Source organism: Neolamprologus multifasciatus, chromosome 18, assembly GCF_963576455.1.
Source record: "Neolamprologus multifasciatus chromosome 18, fNeoMul1.2, whole genome shotgun sequence".
In the NCBI taxonomy this organism is placed as follows: Eukaryota; Metazoa; Chordata; class Actinopteri; order Cichliformes; family Cichlidae; genus Neolamprologus; species Neolamprologus multifasciatus.
Genome location: NC_140456.1, coordinates 16,503,728 through 16,521,032, shown reverse-complemented (window position 1 = coordinate 16,521,032; position 17,305 = coordinate 16,503,728). Strand labels below are relative to the sequence as shown.

The window sequence follows — 17,305 nt, the reverse complement described above, 5'->3', positions numbered from 1 at the left end:
GAGAACAAGAAGTTGTTTCATCTGGCTCTATATGCTATATGTGCATTTTATTGTAGATATGTGATTTTAACTCTAAGCTGTACATTAAATAGTTAACACACTTAACTATGTGTAACGTAGTCAGTTTTAAATAAAACTGTATTGGATGTTTGTTTGCTTTTTAAACAGTACTTACAGAGGATGTTATGTGCCAGCAAAAAAAAGGTAACGTCCAGCTTAAATAAACTTGATAAAGTCTACAGTGAAGCTAAAGCACAACAGAATATTCTAAACAGTTAACAAGGGAGAATAAATTCTGCAAAGGAGGGGTTTTTTTTACCACTAGTGGTAATATGATAGTAGTTGTTTTGCCTCTGTACTCTATCACAGTGCATTTTAAATCACACAATAGAAGTTTCCAGTTTTAATTCAAGGGGTTTTAGAGAAAGTTTTCCCATTAACTGTTATAATATGTGATTGAAGTGCAGACTTTCTCTGCAACAAAAGTTTTACATTAGCTGTTGAGAAATTACAGCCATTTTTAGACCCTAGTTTTTTCATAGGATATCAGTAATTGCACAAACTATCATCATTTTAATGATTATTTTTAGCACTTAGATGAAACTCATTTGGATTTGGTGACTGCCTGAAGTCTAGTCTGTGCCATTTATTTACCGTAACCATCTTCAGTTTGTGCATCTCTCTGCATTCTCTTTGTATTTCATAACTGAAAAGGATGCTCCCTTGGGTTGAGATCAGATCTGACGTTCAAGTTAACCTTGGATTTAAGTGAGTAAAGGTTGTTTCCTGGAACTGTGCAGGCTCTAGTGGTTTTCTGGCAAAGTCTAATCTAGCCTTCTGGTTCTTGAGTGTAACCAATGGTCTGTACCCTTGTTGTACAACATGGCCAGTTCTTGGCCAATCCAATCATTCGTTTTAAGAACATAGCTAACTGATTCTCTCTGAAAGGTTTATTTTTCAGCCTAATGATGATGTCCCTCACTTGACCTTCAGATTTACAATTACAGTAACCTACGATACAAAACTTTAAATTAACTACTGATATCATGTTTGCTTCCTTTGTCTTTAAATAACAGGTGAACAGGCCTCACCTGGCAAAGAAACAGCTCGTCCGTCAACTGTCCAATTAATTTTCACCCTCTAAAAATGGGGACTGTGTATAAAAATATCTGTAATTCGTAAACAGTTCACGCAAAACTTTAAAAACTTGAATTTAAGCTGAGAGCCTTTATTGATTGATTTAGACGCTGCTGTGACGGTGTGAAGAGGCAAAACTACAAAAATTATATGTTTGTCCAACAAATTATGGATCTTACTGTATAATTATTATACCGACACTCCTGTCCATTGTGTGTGAAATCAATCACAATTATTTGGAGAGTAAAAATAATTATTTGTGTGTCTGGATGGTGGAATTGCACTCTTTTTAAACCTCAGTGATGTACAAGGTGAGACATAAAGAAACCTGTTTCAACACATGGAATCTACAAGAACATGTAGAAAACAAACTGCAAAATGTATTTCAACCTTTACGAACATCAGCATTATAACCAAATTAAGTGCCACTGATTATGCAAAATATTATTTTATTGTATAATGCATTATTGCATTATTAATGTGTGGTTTTGATATAGGCTGGAGTCCTTTCATATTTGCCTCCAAAATTTATTGGCTATATATTAGAAGAGTGGCAGCAGAAGAACATGAGACGTATACAGCACTGAATAACATGTATTTAGTTCTACTGTCCAGTGATTTTCATTATAGATGATTGTAACGTCTTCTCATCTAAGATGTGCACTGCTATAGGATCACTCTGTCAATAACTGCACAAAATGACATGTGAAGTTAAGACCCCTCCCCCCCAAATTACTGAATAATCAAGCAGGAAATTTGTTTTAAATCAAAGCAAACTTGTATTGATGTTGACTTTACTGAATACTGAGTCTTATCAGCTGAAATATACATAAAACATTTGTCCCACAGTCTACCAGCAAAAACAGAGACTAGACAAAGTGCAAAATACACTCATTGTTCAAATTCTATTTTAAGCCGTTTAAAGTCAAATGTTCTGCCAATGTTCTGCCAATACAAGTGGATGAGTGAAAACATGTTTTGTTTTTTTCCATTATAACTTAATCCACACGCACACACAACCTTCAAACATTTGAAAATCCTAAAAAGAGCCTGCAAAACACCATAGACTGGAGCATACTCAGATCATTCAGAGTTTTTGTACTAAATGAAAGTGTGCTACATTAAAAAAAAAATTAAAAAGTGTATATTCCATCATTAATAAATACATGCATCAATTTTTTTGTTTTACATCAGTGAAAAGAAAATGAACCCCTTTCCTATTAAGACAGCTACTTCAAACACAGCTCATTATGGATGATTTCTATGGGATGACTAGAAGCTCTGTAACAATCATAAGCAAAATAATACTGCGAGCTGTTAACCATGTTATTAACTGAAATGGAAACAGCTAATGGTGCAAAAACAGTTATTACGCAAACATACAGATTATCAGCAGATTATCTGGGTTTGTTTTTCCATTTTTAACAACTGTTAGAAAAGCATTTGAGAAAAGTGTTACGTGTCATGGTGATAGAAATGTAAAAAACAAATAAAAATGTTCAACAATGGTCCACTAGTCATTAACACATATATATTAGCCCATTTACTGTTAATTGATATAATCCTGGCTGTCAGTGTTCAACGTATTTTAAGGTAACGACAACTAAACAATCGGAAATAAAACTATCACAAAGTGCACAAAAGATAAATACAAAATGAGAAAATAAAAGCCTGAGAAACAGAAATGATCAATTAGCCTCTCGTGCTATCCAAAAATCTTGTAATAGGTAATTGGAAAATGAGTTTTAGCGTTGGTATGTAAAATATCAGAAAACACAAAAGTGCGTACAGCCCAAGTAATCAAAACCGTCTCTAATTGTCTCACTGTTTTCTACATTGTTGCCAGTCAGTTTTTAATTTGGTACTAGCTGTAGGAAAAAAGGGTCATTTATTCAACAGATACACTTACAGTTAAGTCTGATTAACAGCTAGCATTACCTAATGAGTAAAAAGAGTGATTAAGGTAATTAAATTTAGCTTTTAACTGGGGGGAATTCCCATTTCCCTTTGATTATTACCAAATGACATATTAATATTCAGGAAGCCCCCACGGAAGCTTTTTGAAAGCTTGTGTTACAAAAACATTGACTTATGCCTTAATTATTTTCAAATGAATAGCATGACTCTAAAGCCCACAAATCTATTAATGCAGTCTAATCATAAACGGAAGCTCTGTAGCATTAGTGGCCTCTGGAATGTGTTAAAAATATTAAATCAGTAAATGTATATATGATGGCTAATAGGTAAACAGCTGTACAGACATGCCACATAAGAGTATGAGATCATTTAGAACGCCACCATTAAATTAGTCTGTCCACACATGTCTTAGCCATATGTTTTAATAACCAGATTCAGGTGGTCAATATACCATCACATATTGTAAACTTTCAGATATAAATATTGGAACTGGCATCAAAACCTCTACAAATGACAAGACTTCAAATCTGCTTTGAAAACAAAAACATAATAGAAACAATATATTTACAAAGGCTTTTTAGGGGCTACTGTACTGCACTAAAATTTTAGTTATTCAAAGTGAATTCACCAAATGAGATTACCACAGATTCTAAGGGCCATTTTTAATTATGATATACCGCTTTCACAGGTATAAGGTTTATGCGGTCCAACGTCGTCCCACATTTGTACCAATTAACTGAAAAGTGTGCATGTGCCAAATTAAAAACAGGCTTTCAACTTAAAAGAAGCTAATAAATCCTTGCAGCGACACTAGGACTTTGTTCCTCACAGAGGCACAACAGAATGAATAGCAGGGGGGATGTTTGAAAATCCAGTGAGGGATTTGCCTTGTTTTGAATTTGTCCTGAAGTCCCAAAAGACAGCGGGGATGGTTGATTCTGGCAGCTGATGTTCATCGAGAGGCAGTTAAGCATTTATGGTGGGCAGAAATCAGCAAAGTAAGGATGCTGTAAGGCCTCTTCTGCGGAGATCCTCTGGACAGGATTACATTTCAACAGGTTCTGGGTGAGATCAAAGGATAGAGTTTAAATTAGTGAATAGCAGTATCAGATTTCCTACAGCAAAACTTTTAGCTGGGTTAATCCATCTCAAATCATCACATTTTTTGCTTTTTTTCCAAAAGAGAGTACTCTAATTATAACTGAGAAAATAATTTTGTTAAATATAGGCTTATTTTTGCATTTTCGCAACCCACTTTGCAGGCATGCACATTGCCATGAAGGAGTCAGATTTAGTCTAAAATGTACTAAGAGGCAATAAAAAATGCATAAACTATAATTGCAAAAGATTTTGTTTATATAAATTAATATAGCAGCATAATTAGGAGTGATAAAGAATGGATTAATAGCTCGTTTCATGTGAGGAGCCTTGCAAGGCCAAGTTGCTGTGTCCACATGGTAGTCTGATACAAGACCCTTACCCTCTAACCCAGCCATGACTGCAACAGGCAAACAGGGATCATGCTATCCTCATGATGACCATTGTAAGAATTGCAATATTTATATATATAATTTTGCATTTTTAAGTTAACTTATCCACATCCAAAAATTGGGGTGGAAAAAATACAACAACAACAAAAACACACACACAAAACACCAATCTGAAAATTATCAAGTAAAACTTTACTAAAAGTCGTCTAAAGTTTTTCAGCAAACCAGAGGTGACTGAATAGAAGGCCCACAATGATTTTAGATGGAATAACCCAGCTACAATAACAGATTTCCATCATTTTACTGTAGCTACTCAAATATTGCGCAAATTTGTTTTCGAGTACCTGAAGTAGATCCCGTCCTGTGCTACTTAATTTAGGGACCACATTCACCAGTGAGGTGGTGGCAGGATACATGGGATATGGCTAAAGGAAGAAAAAGAGTTTGGAAAGAATAAAAACAATTCAGTAAAAGCTCAATGCACTGGAGGTTTTACAAAAGAAATGACATCAAAAAAACTACCTTGTAATCTGGGAGTTTTGTCATTGTTGGCCACTGTTCTTCAGTTGGTGTTCCCAACAATGTACAGAGCAGTTAAAGACAAACTTTTAACATTACTTTTAAGACTTGCTGTTCATAAATAATTTAAATATGAGTAGTTCTGCCTGAACAAACCAGAGACCCACATACCAAACTGTATATCGTCAGTAGGTACTGTATTAGCATGGAAAGGATATCTGAAAATTCTTTTCAACTGGTCATCCACATCATTCCCGGGGAATAACGGCCTTCCAGCATTAGCCAGCTCTGGAAAAAAAAAAAAAAAAAAGGCATCAAATTAAGTTACCATTCAAAACATGAACACAAAAAAACAACTAACTATCCTTTAAAGATCCTGGCCTCAACCACTACACAATATAACTGTTTACTTAAATGTTGAGTGACTTTAAAGAAGACTAGACAAGAAAGCAGGGAGAGAGAGCAGGGACAAGCGGCAACTCTTTAACTTAAATCTTTGTTTGCACATTTATTACTTGTATATAGTATTACATCAATTATTTTGTTACTTTATTGATAAAGTAAGAACTTTATTACATTCCTATAAATTATTTTATTTATTTTTATCTTATTAAAATATTGATTTTTATTTATGAATGGAAAAAACAAGCCATCCTTATTAGCCTCTTATTGTACAATATAAACATTCTGTTTATTTATATGTACAAAGGACAATGACACTATTTCTGCATAGACTTCAAAGGCCTTTGGGTTGGAGTTGAATCCAGGCTGCTGTATTTAACTTTGTAGCTTATGGTCACCTGCTCACACTGTGACCTGAACTGGAACCTTCAAAAGTAATACTTTAAATTTTAATAATACTGTAATATAATATGAAACTACCAGAATCCTAAAAAGAGATACATTTGTAGTCTTACCACCCAGCACCAAATTATTGGATTACTTGTTTAATTTTATCCTCATTTGATTCCACAAACCACACACACAGACCTGCAAATATGCATCCAGCAGACCACATGTCGATAGAGGTAGAGTAAAGTTTGGCTCCAAACAGCACGTCCGGAGGCCGATACCACAATGTCACCACCTAAAAACAAATCAAAACAAAATATATTATCACAACCAGACTAATCTTAAAATAAATGTTGGGCATAATGACGGCTCTCTGAGGTGGGTTTTACATTTGATGTGTTTCACAAAGAAATTACTTTGGCAACACTGTTACTAATACTGAATGGCACATTTAAATCTCCCTCTGCTTTCCACCACAACTTGTTGGCAATTTAAAAAGCTGCTGCTGTGTCACACACTAATTTTTCCAAGGACTTGTGAAAATGAGTTGTCTGGAGGGCACCACAGGAGTTAAAAAAAAAAAAAAAGGACAAAAAAAAGAAAATCAAATGCAATTATAGAAAAATTCCACTTTTCAGAGCAAATGTGTTGGCTGACTGCAAGTGACTATGCTTCAGTTTAAAAAGTGCAAAAGTTCACCTTAGTAATTGTTGTGCAAATTACTAAACATGACTACCTGCTACAAAACAACTACTAACTTTTCTTTTTACAAAACTTATACTTGTAGAGCTTCCAGCTAGAAAAGGATTTCAAGTTTTTCCAACTACGACAAATGAAAAAAGTACAGTGTTGTTAAGTCCTTGCTTCTAAATATGATAAAACTGGCTTTTATTAGGGTTAGCTGAATAATATTGTGGATAAAGTAAAAACTTAAAAAAACAAAACAAACCCTATACTACGTTTAAGCTGCTCATACTTTTTTAGTATGTCGACGTAACAAGAAGCAACTGTGGAAGCCACAAAGCAATACATCCTCTTAAATGTAAATTATATTTTAAAATCTCAATGCTTCAAACTCAGGTCTCCTCTAGATTTTCTGTTTATCATATTTTCAGATCAGCAGCGTCAACCTGGGTCAAAATCCCCATGAGAATCGCTTGCCAGGTTTTTAGGTAAGCCTCGCCCGTCATTTCTCTCAAAGCTTTAGCAATAACAAAAAACAAACACCAACATGCTGAGACATGCGTCACTCCATTTCATCATTAATTAAACAAATTAATAAAGATAAAAGAAACAAATTGAGGACTTTAACTGTGTGCACATGAGAGACAACAAAAAAAGCACATTTTAAAAACGAAATAAAACACTGAGAAAGTTGAAGCAATCTACTGGTTAGATGTAAATACTGTGCTATATTCTGGCTTCCTTTTATATTTAGATCTTGAGGTAATTAGGTCAGCGCACTTCTCAAACAAAGCTGGAAGCTTTCATTTTACTCAGGAAGAGTGGTTTTGTTTTAAAAACTGAGAAAGTATGTTTCTTAAGAAGATTGTTAACCTTTTGGATACCAATACTTCTTGGAAAGTATTTTATTATTATTATTTTATATTCTTACACCATTAGTTTGCACAACATTAAAAATAAGTTGTCCTCTCTTTAGACACAGCAGGTGCCAAAAATTATGCTTTTTCACACTGGTCATATGTCTTTAGTTCTTTAGTTTAAAGCAGTGAGCTGTTATTACCTTCTGCATTAATGATGTATAACCTACCTCTGCTGAGTAACACCTCACAGGAATTCCAAAAGCTCGAGCCAAACCAAAGTCAGCCAGCTTCAGCTCTCCGTTCTACAGACAGATAAACAATTCTTACTATAATTATCAAAGCATATAAATTGATACATGTCTGTATCCACATTCTCACCTCCCTGAGTCAATCTAACAACATTTTGACGTTAATATGGCAATATTAACACCTTTGTTTTTTTTTTAAATTTATTCTAAATCCCACTGCTTTTGAATTATATTATGTATATTATCATTTCATCGTCGCCCCGTGAATGCAATCTCTGTATCACACGTGGTAAACTAAGACACTAGTAAGCTGCAGTGCTCAAATGAATGAACTTCAAAACAAAAGATATTACACAGAATCTCAATGATAAACTCAGTGGTGTTTGTTTTCACAAAGAAAACCAGTGTCCATCTCACTTAGTTTTCACTTTAAAGAAATAGTATACTGATGGAGTCCACACAGCAATGAATGTTTATCAGCCATCAAGTCCAAATGCACCTAAACACTCACTCTGTTGATGAGGAGATTCTGCGGCTTCAGATCTCTATGAAGAACATTTCGACTGTGACAGAAAGCAAGGCCTTTCAACAGCTGGTACATGAATGACTGTACAGGAAAACAAACAGCATCAACAATATGGAGTTAATTTAAAATTTTAAGCATAAAACAGGCTTTTAAGCAGTCAGGTTTACATGGTTTAAATGTGCTTCATGTTTATGCCTCACCTTCACAGTTTCAGGATCTAGATCCCCGTTGCAGCTGTCAAAATACTTCTTCAAATCCTGCAGCAGAGAAGAGAGACATATTAGCCTCAGAAGGTACATATTAAGATATAGTGCGTTTAAGGGGTGACCAACTCACCTGATCACAGTATTCAAAAACCAAGGTTAACTTCTTGTCACTGTGCAAAACGTCATGTAGTCTAAAAAAGGCAAAATAATATTCTGTTGGTGTTTGTTGACATCAGGGTTACATGCAAACTGGAGGCATTCAGCTCTTCTGACAGACTTACCTGACAATGTTTTTATGTTTCAGTTCTTTCAGAAGACAAATTTCTCTCAGAGCAGAGCTAGGCACCCCCTAAAAGATTTTTTTTAATTTAATAAAACAAAACAAACAGCTTCCATTTAGTACTAGCCTGCTAACTACTAGCTGACAAACACTGTGACTCTTATATCATTTTATAAAGAACAAACCTCGTCGTCGTCGTCCAACCTGACCCTTTTCAAAGCCACAATTTCATGGGTTTCCCTGTTTTTTGCCTTAAAAACGGTCCCATACGTACCTATGGAGCAGACAAAATGTATTTAAACCACATATCCAGATGAATGGACACAGCTAAGGGGTCCTACTATTAGCTCGCTACATGCCCACCGTTAGCTAGCGTTAAGATAGTACAAGTGGAAGGCAGAGCTTTTCGGACTGGCACTGTTACTAGCACATACTAGTGCGAGTAAAAACTCGCAATTTTTCCATGTGGTTAACAGGGGCATACATTAATGAATACATATTACTTAAAGATTAGCTAACTTTAGCCTTCGACCTGCATGAATGCTACATTAGCATGCTAGGCTAACTAATATCAACCTTGCGAAATTAACCAAAACGAAAGTCTGAAACTTACCCTCCCCGATTTTTTCAAGCTTTTCATATTTCTGCATGTTTGGCCAGTGAAGCCAGCCTCGAATACGTTAAAAAACCAACGAATGACAACACCCCAAATTGGGGTGAAAAGAAAATGTTATTGTAGCTAGCGTTAGCTTAAATCTGTCTGCTATTGCTGCTGCTCTTCGGATTGCAGCCGAGCATGTCTTGTTTGTCATCTACAGGCTGAAAGTCGAATTACAGCAATCTTGAAACCAACTTGCTACAATGAACAACATTTTAATAAGCAGAATTTCGTGTCCTTAAAAAACATCATTTGTGAAAATTGTGTAAAAGGCAAGTTTATGTACAAAAGTAAAGTAATCCATAATAGCCATTAAAGCTCATTAAAGATGGCTCATTCACGGAGGTGTTGCTGCAGACAAAGTGATAATATGAACATGGTAGAGATGGAGGACTAACATAATCTTAAAGTGCAAATGTATTCTAAGAAGTTGTGAGACTGTTAATTTCTTCAGTAGACTTCCAATATGGCCTAATATATATGTGTAGTGATGTAAACACAACTTTAAGGCGATATTAATTTTATTTCCTTTGTGATGTGGTCAGCAAACAAGCCCATTGTTCGGAATACTGATTGCTATTGTTTATTATTACAAAAGAATATGTCAGCACATACAGCTGCAATCCCTAATTTTTTGAACAAAAGAACAATTTTTTGGTGTTTCCTCTATACACCACAGCAGTGGATTTTAAATCAAGCAATCAAAATCAAGCTGCATATTTCCCGCTTCAATTAAAGGAGTTTTTACAAACGTTTTGCATTAACTGTTTAATTACAGGCATTCTCTATAGTCACCCATTTTCAGAGGCTTAAAAGTAATTGGACAATGGATTGACAAGCAGTTTCATAGCCAGGTGAGGCCTGTTCCCGTGTTCTGTCATGATAAGTGAACAGGACATAATATCCAAACTTGATTAAATGTTTTGAGTTTAATATTTTAAATTTATTATTTTAAATTTATTATTTATTATTTTTTAATATATTTTAAAGCTTTTCGCTGTAATTTAAAATATGAGACTCAGAGATGTTAGTGCAAGTGAAGAAGGCTATCAGAAGGCTAAAAAGGACAATAAATCAATTTTAGGGGAGGCCAATAGGGGAGGCCAATAGAATAGACTAATCTTTATTGTCACTGATGTAAGAACAATGAAACACAGTTTGGCATCTCTCTGTTTGCAGCTTATAGAGATGCCAAAATGCGTTTCAAATCAATAACCTGGTTCATTATTAAACATAAGGAATGGGATGACCAGCTCAGCAACACCAAAAGGCCTGAGTGAGTGCAAAACTAATGTGGATGATGACAAAATTATTTCTATGATTAAGAAAAACAACTTCACAACATCTTACCAAGTTAAGAACACTCTCTAGGAAATTGCTCTATTATTGTTGAAGTTTATAATCAAGAAACACATTCATGGGTTTACAACATGCTTACATTCAAGAACAGAGTGTAACAACAAAACATCTTAAAGAGCCAAAAGATTCTTTAGTCACATAAACCAAGATTAACTTGTACCAGAACAATGCTAAGTAAAAGAAAAAGCTCATAATCGTGCCCATATCATAACATGGAGACAATGTTATAATATGGGCATGGTATGTACCACAAAGTGTGATTGCTGACAGAATTAGAATGAACTGTGTGCAGGGCTATACTCTGCTCAGGTTCAGCAGGGTAAACTGAGTGGAGTGAGCGTCACGATGCAAACAATGATCCAAAGAATGCGGCAGAAGCAATCCAAGAGTTTTTACAAGTATCATTGTCTTTATATTTAAAGTTGTTAGTTTGTCCAACTAGTCTTGAGCCTCTGAAAGTGAGGCATTATGTATAAAAATTTCTGTAACTTGTACAGTAAATTGTTAATGAAACTTTTGTTAAATGTCTTGAACCTTTAAGTCAGATGTAAAATCCACTGTGATAGTGTACAGACAGAAGACTACAAAAAGTGTCTTTGTCTAACAAACTATGGACCTAACTTTAGTCTTTTAAGAGCACAAGGGATATGTGCTGGCTGTGAAGTTTCTTCTTTACATGTGGCCTGGATGTAGTAAAACTATATATACAAATGTATGTGGAGGCAAAGAAGAATGATGCCAAAACAGCAATTCCTTCCCCAGAGTTTAATTTTAGAATAATGTCAGTACTGATCACTGGTAAGGGTCTGTGTTGAGTTTCTTTTAAATTTGTAACAAGAAAGGTTTATTGTCATCCACAAACAGATAAAAACACTTTAAATTCATTTAAGTAATTTTAATAATTTGTCCCAGCACATTATAATCTATCATTCTATCAACAATACTGGAAATAACAGCGCATACGTAATTTGTTCATCACAGGCCGATCCACATTGGTCCATTTGTTCATACACATTTGTAAGTTCTCATAAAACTAGTCACAGAGCTGGCAAATTTACAGTACATTTTAAATAATTAATTTTCCACACGTCTTGCTATGCATTTCAAAATGAACACCATTATACAGTATTATACAGCTACTGTAAACAAACATGGGTGTGGTCATTTTTGCCCCTCAGCTCTTTGCCTGCGGATGAGATCAGAATAATATCCTCCTTTGCTCAGTAGTTCCACATGTGTCCCAGCCTGTAACAAAAAGGAAAAAGGTGTTAGATATAATAAAATTTGATATAACACAATCAACTCAAAAAGTAAGCTACCAGTATGTCCATATGTATTACTGAATACTGAAAGAATTCAATTTTTTTTAAGTACATCTCTGACATTAAAAGCTAGAGTAAATTAGCTGGAGGATTTAAATGGAGGTCAGAGTATGTTCTGAATACTCAGCCTTCTCACCTCCACAATACGACCATTGCTCATCACACAGATCAAGTCAGCCCTTTGAATGGTGCTTAATCGGTGGGCGATGATGAGCACAGTGCGACCCCTTGTGGCTCTGTCCAGAGCCTCTTGCACCACTCGCTCTGATTCTGCATCCAGAGCACTTGTGGCTTCATCCAGCACCAGAATACTGGGGTTCTTGATCAAAGCGCGGGCAATGGCAATGCGTTGTTTCTGTCCACCTGATAATGTCACACCTCGCTCACCTGGATTCAAAGATCTGGAGTTTAGAATGAACAAGCGGCACTGTTTCTTAACAGTTGTGAAAGCTCAAATGGGAGCACATACCAACCACGGTGTTATAGCCGTCTGGGAAACCCGTGATGAAGCCGTGAGCATTGGCTTGCTTTGCTGCATTAATGACCTCAGCATCTGTAGCCTCAGGCTTCCCAAAACGGATGTTCTCCATGACGGATGATCCAAACAAAACTGGCTCCTAAAAGAAAGAAGAAAGAGGAAAAAAAGAAAGTTGCAGTGAAAATTGTTAGGAAGTAATACTTTTTAAAAATTGAACATGAAATGATCAGCAGCCTTGACCTGATTGATGAATCCGATAACTTGGCTCCTGAGCCAGCAAAGGTCAAGTGTTCGAATGTCGAGGCCGTCCAACATGACTACGCCGCTGGTAGGGTCATAGAAACGCTCCAGCAGGGACGCCACTGTGGACTTTCCTACAGGGTTAAACATTTATCAGATGACCCAATATTGTTTGAATGTCGAACAGTTACTGAATGAAATGTCAGAAATTACCTCCTCCAGATTCTCCAACAATGGCGACTGTTTTACTGGGTGGTAGTGTCAAACTGAACCTCTGCAAGACTTGATGGCCTGGTCTCGTTGGATAACTGGAAACATATCAATAGAAAACAATACATCATTCACAAAACATTCTTTTATGTCTGTGCTCAGTTGTAGTTTTAAACTTAGATTTGATTTGGAGCTGAATTAGAAGGATTTCAACCTGAACGAGACATTCATGAAGTCCACTCTTCCTGTGAGTGAATGGTATGGGATGCGTCCTCCTCCAGAGAGGGGGATAGTGGGCTGCAAAGCAAGGTATTCAAAAACCCGAGCCCCAGAGCTCATTCCTCTTACCACCTGCGGCAAATGTTAAGAGATTGCCAGCAAAATATTTGAGGCATTTGGAAATGTTCACATATTATAATACTCCAGTTTCAAATCTGGTTGGATAATCAGATAATCGTAGTTTTTACTTACTTGCCCGAAAAGTATGGAGATACTGGCCAAAGACCTAAACATAAAATGAATGCATGACTTGTAATTAACTACTTTTGAAAGAATAATTTAACTGTAAAAGAGAAATCATTGTGGAGCAGTTTGTGTGTTTTTACCTCTGAACAGTCTGAGAGGCAACCAAAAAGGACATTAGGTCTCCAGGAGACATTTCATTGCTTGTAATTAAAGTTCCTCCAGCAAAAATAGTTCCAAGGACAATGCCTGTATTAACACAACACAAAAACATTAGCATAATGTTGGTAGTTTACCAGCCTGCTAAACAGTGTGTCAACTAATTAACATTGTAAAAGACACTCACAGTTCAGGGCAATGTTTGACAGCCCTTGGAAAATGGCAATCCCAGTACCAAGATTTTCATTCATTTCACATGATTTGTCAACTTCATATGCATATAACCTGTGTAAAAACATTACGGAAATCAAAACATCATATCTCTGTCATAGATTTAGTGCTTTTCTGAAAGTACAAAGGGTAGAAGTATAACAAAAAATATTCTCACTTACTGGAGCTCTCGTTCCTCCATCGCAAAAGCTTTTACTGTGCGCACATTACCAAGTGCCTCATCTGCCACCCCTGTCGCCTTTGCTACCTTGCATTTGACAGCATGAAGTAAAAACACAGTCAGACAGCAAATTATACTAATTTTGCAAATAATAGCTCATGCAGTGCTTTTTATTGGTTGCTTTGAGTGCCAGTGGCACTAATAAATTAAGCACTGCTGCATACGTTTACATTTTACTGCATTTCAAAATAGGAGTTCAAACTTAACTAACATCTGCTGGCAGTAATTAGAACAAATCTTGAATTTATTAAGACAACCGCTATATGCTAATACATGAAATATAACATGCATAGTACAACACCTGCTCTTGAGCCAAGCGGGATAGTCTGCGAAGGAATGAGCCAATGAGAGCTCCTGCTCCCACTAGACAGGGGAGGACAAGTACTGTCAAACCTGTGAGTTTTGGAGAAATGACATAGAGGGAGACAAAACATCCGACTGTCTGTGTAATACTCCGCAGACCCTGAAAATATACCAAAAAAGTACAAAAAAAGATAAGAATTAGAAGCGTAAAACCAGAAAAACTTTAGTAACAAAATCATCACTGCCGGATCGTTCTTGTGTTATTACCTGAGAAATAACCAGTTTAAAGGATGACTTGAACTCCTGAATGTCAGCAGTCAAACGATTCACCAGCTGCCCGGTTTTATTGGCATCGAAGAAAGCCACGTCTTGTCTGAATTGAAAGAAAGCAAACAAGACAATGTGAACTATGGGAATCCCTGCCAGACAGTGGATGTCATACAGTCAGAGTTGCGTGTATTTGGATTATGACACAGTTTTTGCGGTTGTGCTTCTGTACACCGCACAAAAACTTTAAATTAGACAATCAAAGTGCAGACTTTCAAAAGGTTAATCAAAGATTTTGCACTAACTGCTTAGAAAGACAATTTTACACATAGTAATTGGATTAGTTAAAATGCCCAGTTGCTTTTGATGTTTTGAAAATGGATCACTGTGTTAGAAAAATGTCTGTAAATAAACATTACAGACATAAATTTGTTAATGCAAATTTCAGTCTGAAGTCTTTATGTTTTGAGTTAAAATCCTCTGTGGGGGGCACTTAAAGCCCAAATTACAAAACTTTTCTCATGATCTAAACACTTCTGCACCAAACTATACATAACATTTATTGTATACATCATTTTTTTTCCCTTTGTGTCAATATGTATGTATGTACCTCAGTAAGGATGCAAAAAGGGTCTTTCTCATGTCTGCCGCCACTCTTTCCCCCACCCTTGAGAGCAGAACAATGTACCCACTCGTCAACAGCCCCTGCACAAAGGAGGCAATTAAGTACCAGTTAAATAAACTATTTTCATTGAATAGATTAAATAAATGAATTATACAGTGAGATCTTTAAGTACCAAATGAGTAAGATGAGAGAAAATGTGTGTGTATACGGCTACACAACAATTTAATATAGTTAACGGAAACTTCATGATTGTAGTATTTATTTTGTGCTTGACTCATATTCACAAGTAAGTTGTGCAACTAGTGAGATTTCACGTGTACTTACCTGGATACCATACAGTCCAAGTAATTTCAGGGCTGGACCTCTTATCTCATGAACATAATTCCCAGTATTTTCTCTCAGGTAGCGTGCCACAACATTTACCAGATCACCGAGCATCAAGGGGATTTGAATGTTCAAGATAGCAGCACCAAAAGCGAGCTGAGGAAAACAAAAAAAGCCCCGCAAACATCCATTTTAAATGATAAGCATAAATGCCCTACCTGGCTAAAATCTTTTGCTTCACCGACATTCTTGATCAGTAAACAGATTCAGTCTTACCACAACAGCACAGACGAGAGCGAACAGCTGAGGTTTTACAAATTCCCACAGAACGTGCCATTTGAAGTCAGGCACTGGGTTTTTGGCTAGAACTTCCACAGGGGTGTTATTATTCACATCTGCCTCACAGTGGGCTACATGGCAAAACAGTCGAGCTGAAACAGTAAGTACTGCTGGTCCCAGGATAAACTTCAAAGCTACTCCCGGGGGTTTCGATGTCCTGGTGGCGGACTGACGGACAGCTCTCTGAGTCAGGCTCCAAATGCGACTGACAGCACCGCCACGCTGCTGTGAGGAGCTGTTTGCATTAGACCCTGGGGATGTGTACCACCTGGATACAGACCAGGACAGAAATAAAATCAGGGAATCAAAATCATGAAGGTTTTGCAACACTAATATAACAAAAATCCTGGCCGTTATCAGCTAATCAATTTTAATGAATTCGTTCACCTGTGTTACAGTTGAGTAGCACAAGGAAATGTGGCCCAACTGAAACAACATCCATTTTTGTTTTAAATATATTTTATTGACAACTTCATATTAATAATAATAATAATAATAATAATAATAAATATATATATATATATATATATATATATATATATATATATACACACACACATTTATTTATACATTTATTTATTTATAAATAAATAAATGTATATAAATTGAGAAATTAATGGGACAGAAAAAAACAAGAAAGTAAACAATGTTAAGAGAACCTGTATTTAACAATTATAACGAAGTGGCACTATAATCACAGTTACACAAAAGAAAGCATAAAGTATAAAACCAGTATAAAACTTTCTTGTCAGTTTTTTATATGTATATACATATATATGGGCAAATGTTGAAGTTTTTATACATTTATCTTACAGTTCAGGAAAAATTCAGGAAAACTAGTCGAAATTTTCAGTTATCTCAAATGTTAGAAAGAAAAATCTCACATTTGTGTGTTTATGATTTAATATTTTTAATGTGGTTTTGATTTGTTTTACTGTCACAGTACTGCTTTTTTCTTAGAGAAAAGATCTGAATAAGTCTGGCAGTGCTAAAGGAAATCAAAGTAGGTCAAGTGTGACAGTGAGGAGTACCACATATATGGGATTATACAACTGGTATAATCTACAGGTCGGCTGTCACTGGCTAAATTAGCTCCCGGTCACTTTAACCTACCGTGAAAACTTCCATAAGTCTGCACTTTTATTGCACCGGCAGTGCAACGACAATGGCCGTAATGGTGCAGCAGCGATGTTTGCTCTACAACTGAGCAACTGAAGCATGCTTTATTCCTTTTTCAGTGATAATAAGCTCATGAGGTCAAAATAATCTTTAAGCTCTACAGTAATCCAGCGAAACTCTGCAGGCTGCCATGTTAACACTCTCCCAAGATGCATTTCAGCGGGAAAGCTAGGACCGTTGCTTTAAGATAAATTTTGCTTTGTGAAACTCACAAGCAAGACGAATAAATGCTTACTTCACAGCAAGCTATATATCGATATTTGGGGCTAT

The 17,305-nt window shown here is 36.0% G+C and overlaps 2 protein-coding genes across 2 annotated transcripts; both read right to left on the bottom strand.

Annotated features, from left to right (window-relative positions):
* Nucleotides 1-1,892: 1,892 nt before the first annotated feature.
* On the bottom strand, nucleotides 1,893-9,605 carry cdk5 (cyclin dependent kinase 5). The gene is made up of 12 exons (XM_085139875.1): nucleotides 9,273-9,605; nucleotides 8,845-8,933; nucleotides 8,661-8,728; nucleotides 8,510-8,570; nucleotides 8,374-8,430; nucleotides 8,159-8,254; nucleotides 7,627-7,701; nucleotides 6,054-6,150; nucleotides 5,282-5,351; nucleotides 5,067-5,127; nucleotides 4,889-4,969; nucleotides 1,893-4,115 (listed from the first exon to the last, which is right to left on the bottom strand). Exons 1-12 carry the CDS (start codon nucleotides 9,307-9,309, stop codon nucleotides 4,029-4,031), a joined length of 879 nt encoding a protein of 292 aa, XP_084996001.1. The 5' UTR covers nucleotides 9,310-9,605; the 3' UTR covers nucleotides 1,893-4,028.
* A 1,821-nt stretch (nucleotides 9,606-11,426) lies between these two features.
* abcb8 (ATP-binding cassette, sub-family B (MDR/TAP), member 8) lies at nucleotides 11,427-17,287 on the bottom strand. The gene is made up of 16 exons (XM_085141432.1): nucleotides 16,970-17,287; nucleotides 15,794-16,124; nucleotides 15,518-15,673; nucleotides 15,179-15,273; nucleotides 14,569-14,674; nucleotides 14,300-14,461; nucleotides 13,940-14,025; nucleotides 13,735-13,832; nucleotides 13,532-13,637; nucleotides 13,398-13,431; nucleotides 13,141-13,277; nucleotides 12,930-13,024; nucleotides 12,717-12,850; nucleotides 12,468-12,615; nucleotides 12,135-12,385; nucleotides 11,427-11,921 (listed from the first exon to the last, which is right to left on the bottom strand). Exons 1-16 carry the CDS (start codon nucleotides 17,074-17,076, stop codon nucleotides 11,838-11,840), a joined length of 2,130 nt encoding a protein of 709 aa, XP_084997558.1. The 5' UTR covers nucleotides 17,077-17,287; the 3' UTR covers nucleotides 11,427-11,837.
* Nucleotides 17,288-17,305: the final 18 nt, after the last annotated feature.

Coding starts and splice junctions, on each gene's coding strand:
- cdk5 (XM_085139875.1), bottom strand. CDS start 9,309: ATGCAGAAATATGAAAAGCTTGAAAAAATCGGGGAGG. Junction 8,934..9,272: donor GCTTGAAAAAATCGGGGAGG/GTAAGTTTCAGA, acceptor TCTGCTCCATAG/GTACGTATGGGACCGTTTTT. Junction 4,116..4,888: donor CAGGACGGGATCTACTTCAG/GTACTCGAAAAC, acceptor GATCTCACCCAG/AACCTGTTGAAATGTAATCC.
- abcb8 (XM_085141432.1), bottom strand. CDS start 17,076: ATGCTTCAGTTGCTCAGTTGTAGAGCAAACATCGCTGCTGCACCATTA. Junction 13,432..13,531: donor GCCTCTCAGACTGTTCAGAG/GTAAAAACACAC, acceptor TTTTATGTTTAG/GTCTTTGGCCAGTATCTCCA. Junction 12,386..12,467: donor CGGCTATAACACCGTGGTTG/GTATGTGCTCCC, acceptor CTTTGAATCCAG/GTGAGCGAGGTGTGACATTA.